The 7,635-nt window shown below is 48.1% G+C and overlaps 1 protein-coding gene across 2 annotated transcripts in view; it reads right to left on the bottom strand.

Moving 5' to 3' along the window:
- Positions 1–5,703: 5,703 nt before the first annotated feature.
- Positions 5,704–7,635, bottom strand: part of si:ch211-51c14.1 (protein kinase C and casein kinase substrate in neurons protein 1) — a 47,538-nt gene continuing 45,606 nt past the window's right edge. For both annotated transcript variants that reach the window (XM_067974501.1, XM_067974502.1), the window contains one exon: positions 5,704–5,912. In XM_067974501.1, coding sequence (XP_067830602.1) covers positions 5,803–5,912 — 110 coding nt within the window. In that variant the 3' untranslated portion in view covers positions 5,704–5,802. The remainder of the gene's footprint in view (positions 5,913–7,635) is intronic.

The raw sequence follows: 7,635 nt of genomic DNA, 5'->3' as shown, positions 1-7,635 counted from the left end.
AGTGCATGTTTTCTAGAAGGAAGTTTTCTTTACACCCCACCCCACCCTCCACTTTCCTGAAGGTGCTGCAATCCTTTGGTGCATTGCCCATTCTTCATGTGAGCCTCGGCAGTCATTAACAACTGGCTGTTTGGGTGGGGGGGGGGCGGTGGAAGGAGGGGTAGATTAAAGAATATCATAGCCGGATGCCTGATCCTGTTCCCACCCGCTATCCATACGCTTTCCAGCAAGAATTACTGGATAGTGACCAGAAACTTGGATGATTATTTTCCCATCACAAACCCAGGGGTTTTTTGAAGCAAAGCGTAGCTCCCCTTACTGCTGCTCTTAGCAGCTTCACCTAATTCAACGGAATTGAATCCTAGAACTCTTCTGGTGAGTATGGCTCGGGTCCTCATTAGGTTGGTACACTTAGCAACTGAGCCCTTTTTTGTCTCCTTGCAATAAACAATGTGAATAGTACAATGTCTCTCCAACAAAAGCGATGTGATTGTGGAAGTAGAACGCAGATACCAAAATAGATAAAAGAAGTCTCTGCTTGAAGAATTATTCTGAGATTCTGTACATTTTCTCTATTCTTATTTATAAGTTTTGAGACCATTTACAGAGAGATCCCAGATTGTTTTTTCTAAAGTGAACATTGGACACCTGAAATAAAAACCATGAATGCTGGAAACCAGGTCTGCAAAGAAAAACGATGGGTTAATATTTTGGTGGAGACTTTTTGTCAGAACTGAGAGTTTCTGATTTTCTCTTCAGGAGTTGATGGGTGGGCTGTGCATTTCCAGTGTTTTTGTCTTTAATTGAGATCGATTTCATATTTTCCTTATATGTGTGTGTACAATTATGAATGATGTGAATTATGAAGAGAGAGGAGGCAGAGGGGAAGAAGAGAGGAGGAGACCCAGTGCCTTGCTTCTCGATTTATTTATATATAATAATTTGTGGCGATCAGACAAACTGATTGAAAAGGTCCAATAATCTGAACCCCACTAATCCAACCGACCACTTCCTCTAAAGCACTTAGACATTCTATAGTCCTCTTTTTAAAGCTGATTTTTGGTTGCCTGAATCTTCCGACTAGCCACGTGAATTCTTTCTCTCCAGAGGCCATCGAAGCAATCTGTGGTCTAACCTTGCTTCTATCGTTGATCTACATCTGTGGAACTCTGAAGCTTCAAATGCAAGATGCGTCATGGTAAGTCTTGTAGATGCTCTGCAGAACACTGCCTTATGTAGTGACTGGTGTTGAGAGGGTTTTGTGCTTCATTTTACTGATCAGTAAATCATAAATAACAAGAGTGTGCTCCCCTGGTATATCACCTGATTAAAGCAATGAATAACCGAGCCATTGAGAATGGGAAGGCTCCCAGTCGGTGTTGAGTTAGCTGATTTCAGTTTGGATGGTGGTGAGGGCTACAATTGGCTTTGGGCTGAGGAGGGGAAAATCGGCCAGGGTTCCCTTTCCTGATCGCTTTTCAATGACTCTTAACTGGAAAGTGCATGAAGTGAATGGGGAAAAATGGCAGGGGGAATAAACCTGTACAGAATGTTGGGTCTTGTGAGAAGTGTGAGCATTTGATTGGTTTCTCTTAATAAGGGAGATATATCCAACGCACATCGAAATATAGGGGCATGGGGTATGTTAGTGTGGGGTATATCGGAGTGTTACAGTGAGGGGTGTGGGGTATATCAGGGAGTGTTACAGTGAGGGGTGTGGGGTATATCAGGGAGTGTTACAGTGAGGGGTGTGGGGTATATCAGGGAGTGTTACAGTGAGGGGTGTGGGGTATATCAGGGAGTGTTACAGTGAGGGGTGTGGGGTATATCAGGGAGTGTTACAGTGAGGGGTGTGGGGTATATCAGGGAGTGTTACAGTGAGGGGTGTGGGGTATATCAGGGAGTGTTACAGTGAGGGGTGTGGGGTATATCAGGGAGTGTTACAGTGAGGGGTGTGGGGTATATCAGGGAGTGTTAGTGAGGGGTGTGGGGTATATCAGGGAGTGTTACAGTGAGGGGTGTGGGGTATATCAGGGAGTGTTACAGTGAGGGGTGTGGGGTATATCAGGGAGTGTTACAGTGAGGGGTGTGGGGTATATCAGGGAGTGTTACAGTGAGGGGTGTGGGGTATATCAGGGAGTGTTACAGTGAGGGGTGTGGGGTATATCAGGGAGTGTTACAGTGAGGGGTGTGGGGTATATCAGGGAGTGTTGCAGTGAGGGGTGTGGGGTATATCAGGGAGTGTTGCAGTGAGGGGTGTGGGGTATATCAGGGAGTGTTAGTGAGGGGTGTGGGGTATATCAGGGAGTGTTACAGTGAGGGGTGTGGGGTATATCAGGGAGTGTTACAGTGAGGGGTGTGGGGTATATCAGGGAGTGTTACAGTGAGGGGTGTGGGGTATATCAGGGAGTGTTACAGTGAGGGGTGTGGGGTATATCAGGGAGTGTTACAGTGAGGGGTGTGGGGTATATCAGGGAGTGTTGCAGTGAGGGGTGTGGGGTATATCAGGGAGTGTTGCAGTGAGGGGTGTGGGGTTTATCAGGGAGTGTTGCAGTGAGGGGTGTGGGGTTTATCAGGGAGTGTTGCAGTGAGGGGTGTGGGGTTTATCAGGGAGTGTTGCAGTGAGGGGTGTGGGGTTTATCAGGGAGTGTTGCAGTGAGGGGTGTGGGGTTTATCAGGGAGTGTTGCAGTGAGGGGTGTGGGGTTTATCAGGGAGTGTTGCAGTGAGGGGTGTGGGGTATATCAGGGAGTGTTACAGTGAGGGGTGTGGGGTATATCAGGGAGTGTTGCAGTGAGGGGTGTGGGGTTTATCAGGGAGTGTTGCAGTGAGGGGTGTGGGGTTTATCAGGGAGTGTTGCAGTGAGGGGTGTGGGGTTTATCAGGGAGTGTTGCAGTGAGGGGTGTGGGGTTTATCAGGGAGTGTTGCAGTGAGGGGTGTGGGGTTTATCAGGGAGTGTTGCAGTGAGGGGTGTGGGGTTTATCAGGGAGTGTTGCAGTGAGGGGTGTGGGGTTTATCAGGGAGTGTTAGTGAGGGGTGTGGGGTATATCAGGGAGTGTTACAGTGAGGGGTGTGGGGTATATCAGGGAGTGTTACAGTGAGGGGTGTGGGGTATATCAGGGAGTGTTACAGTGAGGGGTGTGGGGTATATCAGGGAGTGTTACAGTGAGGGGTGTGGGGTATATCAGGGAGTGTTACAGTGAGGGGTGTGGGGTATATCAGGGAGTGTTGCAGTGAGGGGTGTGGGGTATATCAGGGAGTGTTGCAGTGAGGGGTGTGGGGTTTATCAGGGAGTGTTGCAGTGAGGGGTGTGGGGTTTATCAGGGAGTGTTGCAGTGAGGGGTGTGGGGTTTATCAGGGAGTGTTGCAGTGAGGGGTGTGGGGTTTATCAGGGAGTGTTACAGTGAGGGGTGTGGGGTATATCAGGGAGTGTTGCAGTGAGGGGTGTGGGGTTTATCAGGGAGTGTTGCAGTGAGGGGTGTGGGGTTTATCAGGGAGTGTTGCAGTGAGGGGTGTGGGGTATATCAGGGAGTGTTGCAGTGAGGGGTGTGGGGTTTATCAGGGAGTGTTGCAGTGAGGGGTGTGGGGTTTATCAGGGAGTGTTGCAGTGAGGGGTGTGGGGTTTATCAGGGAGTGTTGCAGTGAGGGGTGTGGGGTTTATCAGGGAGTGTTGCAGTGAGGGGTGTGGGGTTTATCAGGGAGTGTTGCAGTGAGGGGTGTGGGGTTTATCAGGGAGTGTTGCAGTGAGGGGTGTGGGGTTTATCAGGGAGTGTTACAGTGAGGGGTGTGGGGTATATCAGGGAGTGTTACAGTGAGGGGTGTGGGGTATATCAGGGAGTGTTACAGTGAGGGGTGTGGGGTATATCAGGGAGTGTTGCAGTGAGGGGTGTGGGGTTTATCAGGGAGTGTTACAGTGAGGGGTGTGGGGTATATCAGGGAGTGTTGCAGTGAGGGGTGTGGGGTTTATCAGGGAGTGTTGCAGTGAGGGGTGTGGGGTTTATCAGGGAGTGTTGCAGTGAGGGGTGTGGGGTTTATCAGGGAGTGTTGCAGTGAGGGGTGTGGGGTTTATCAGGGAGTGTTGCAGTGAGGGGTGTGGGGTATATCAGGGAGTGTTACAGTGAGGGGTGTGGGGTATATCAGGGAGTGTTACAGTGAGGGGTGTGGGGTATATCAGGGAGTGTTACAGTGAGGGGTGTGGGGTATATCAGGGAGTGTTACAGTGAGGGGTGTGGGGTATATCAGGGAGTGTTAGTGAGGGGTGTGGGGTATATCAGGGAGTGTTACAGTGAGGGGTGTGGGGTATATCAGGGAGTGTTACAGTGAGGGGTGTGGGGTATATCAGGGAGTGTTACAGTGAGGGGTGTGGGGTATATCAGGGAGTGTTACAGTGAGGGGTGTGGGGTATATCAGGGAGTGTTACAGTGAGGGGTGTGGGGTTTATCAGGGAGTGTTGCAGTGAGGGGTGTGGGGTTTATCAGGGAGTGTTGCAGTGAGGGGTGTGGGGTTTATCAGGGAGTGTTGCAGTGAGGGGTGTGGGGTTTATCAGGGAGTGTTGCAGTGAGGGGTGTGGGGTTTATCAGGGAGTGTTGCAGTGAGGGGTGTGGGGTTTATCAGGGAGTGTTGCAGTGAGGGGTGTGGGGTTTATCAGGGAGTGTTGCAGTGAGGGGTGTGGGGTTTATCAGGGAGTGTTGCAGTGAGGGGTGTGGGGTTTATCAGGGAGTGTTGCAGTGAGGGGTGTGGGGTTTATCAGGGAGTGTTGCAGTGAGGGGTGTGGGGTTTATCAGGGAGTGTTGCAGTGAGGGGTGTGGGGTTTATCAGGGAGTGTTGCAGTGAGTGGTATGGGATTATCAGTGTTACACTCCCCAATATACTCTCACATATCACTAACAGGATTGTAGGGTATACCAGGGAGTGTTACAACAAGAGATTATATTTAGTGTTTACAGATTTTACAAGCAATTTATTTGTGCTCCTGAACATCCCACCACAGTATGGATTTGTCCTGCTTTCAATATATATATATCTTATATACAAAGTGTGCTCTTTGTTTGAAAACTGCACTCGGTAACCAAAATAGCTTAAAATACACCTTGAATGTAACTGGTCTTTTGAGAAAAGTTAAGAGGGGGTGCCAACATCAGGGAACCTCTTTTTAAAAAAAAAATCAAACCACCAACAAGAATTCTAAAGTTTTCTCGTCCATTTTGTGTCTCTTGTTTAAAAGGTGGCGGGTAATAATGCCACTTTGCTGGGAAATTGGTTCGGAGCTGCTGTTGACCATCTAAAGGAACGGAATTAACATCAGTAGAGATACACCAGGGAGTGTTGTAATGATGGTTGTGGTTATTTAACCCGGGGGCTGTGTCGTTCCCATTGCAATTTGTTAATGCAGCTCCCCTTCCTGCACTGCCAAGGTCAGGAACTCGATCAAGTCACCACCTAATGTTAATGACCTGTGTCTTTACTAATGATAATCCAGTTCCCTTGCAAGATCAGACTCATTAATTCTCCGTGCCCCACAGTCAGCTGCTGGCTGTGTCTGTTGGGTTCAGTAACTTCTCCCAGCTAGTGCTGTGTATCTCTACTAATGTTAATCTAGCTCCCTCGCATTAACAGGCTCAGTTTCACAGGCGAAATTTTTAAAAAAATGTTAGTCATCGTAATGAAAAAACAAATTTAAAGCTGATTTTTTAAAAAAGCAGTGGTGATGGTGAAACATTCTCTTTTAATATGGGTCCTGGTGGTGATGCCTTCATTTTAAATATCCGATTGCTTTTTAAGTAAGCAGGATTCACTGCTTTCTACTATATAACTTCTACGTAGTTTGCTGGGTACAGTCCAATCCGGCCTCCGTCAAGGTAACCCTTGCACCATCCCTGTTCATCCTCGTCCTCTATTTTAGTCAGCTCCTGACCTGGAAAACAAATACAAAAATATAAAAGCACCCAATCAAAGGAATATAAAAGAAAGGCCATCCCTTACAAAGTTCAAAACGTACCATATTATTCTTTGTCATAGAATCATAAAGCACAGGAGGCCATTCAGCCCATCGTGCCTGTGCTGGCTCTTTGAAAGAGCTATCCAATTAGTCCCACTCCCCCTATGGTTCTTTCCCCATAGCCCTGCAAATTTTTCTTTTTCAAGTATTTATCCAATTCCCTTTTGAAAGTTGTTATTGAATCTGCTTCCACCGCCCTTTCAGGCAGTGCATTCCAGATCATAACAACTCGCTGCGTAAAAAAATTCTCCTCATCTCCCAATTGGTTCTTTTGCCAATTATCTTAAATCTGTGTCCTCTGGTTATTAACCCCCCCACCAGTGGAATCAGTTTCTCCTTATTTACTCTATCAAAACCCTTCATAATTTTGAACACCTCTATTAAATCTCCCCTTAACCTTCTCTGCTCTAAGGAGAACAATCCCAGCTTCTCTTGTCCCTCCACATAACTGAAGTCCCTCATCCCTGGTACCATTCTGGTAAATCTCCTCTGCACCCTCTGCGAGGCCTTCACATCCTTCCTAAAGGGTGGTGCCCAGAATTGAACACAATACTGCAGCCGAGGCCTGACCATGTATTTAAGAACGTGAACAAATTTGTCAAAAAAAATTTAGTGCTGTTCTGACAGCCTAGTGGGTAAATGCAGCTCTCCAGTGCAGCGCTAAGCCACATGGATCAAAAGGTCCCTGGTTCGATTCCTGCTCTGTGCTGAGTCAGGCGATTATCTCAGCTGGGGCTTTGGTTAGGTTACTACAATTGACCTCAACACGGTTGGCGAAATGGAGGGCTGGAAACAAGCCCAGGGTTCCTGGTCCACATCACTACCCAGTAACTCCTGCCGGAAAGTGCACATGTGCAGGGACCGCGGGTGCATACGTGGGGCCGGGCTCAGCTGCGATGCACGCCATGTCCAAATAGCCTGCCAACATCCCCGATGTTTGCACATGTAGAGTGGGTGTGGTAGGAGAGGGCTGTCAGCACCTGCTCAACTGAACCCCAACAAGGCTGAGGGGGAAAAAAAAGCAGGGAAAATATATAATTTAATAAAAACTTGAGATCTATCTGGTAATCTAAGTTAAATCACAAATAGGCGCTGACTTACCTTCAACCACTAGGTGTCAGTCTTGGTTAGTAAATATATCCAGGTACTTTTGCGGAGAGCTGGTTGTGAGCAATGATTTACTCAAAGACAGTTTACAGACTTACTGTAAAGCAACTCCAGGTGCTTTTTTTAAAAAAAAAACTAAAGTGTTCATAATCCGTTCCTGTCCCTTTTCCTCCCATTTTGCCTTTCCAACTCTTCCCCCCCCCCCCCCCCCCCCCCCCATCAAATTCCAGCTCCGTCAAGAGCTGACACACTACTGAGGGTCACAGGAGAAGGTGAACTGAAAGAGAACTCGTTCCCCCTCCCCTCCCGCCTCACCCAGCAGACCATACTGTGACCCCTGCCGCCGCTGTACATCTACGGGTGCACTGAAGGCTGGAATTCAGCGACTCGTGACACTTACCTCGAGAATTACCCATCTCCTGTCTTAAACTTTTTCGGTGGGGGGGGTGGGGGCTCATCAAGGTGAGGATTATTAATGCTGGGGGAATGGAACACTCTCCCTCTTCATTGTCTCCTGTGCCAGCATTAAGTG

The sequence above is a fragment of the Heptranchias perlo genome, chromosome 40 (assembly GCF_035084215.1).
Source record: "Heptranchias perlo isolate sHepPer1 chromosome 40, sHepPer1.hap1, whole genome shotgun sequence".
NCBI lineage: Eukaryota > Metazoa > Chordata > Chondrichthyes > Hexanchiformes > Hexanchidae > Heptranchias > Heptranchias perlo.
Note: the sequence above shows the minus strand (reverse complement) of the source record. Positions and strands in the feature narration are given on the sequence as shown.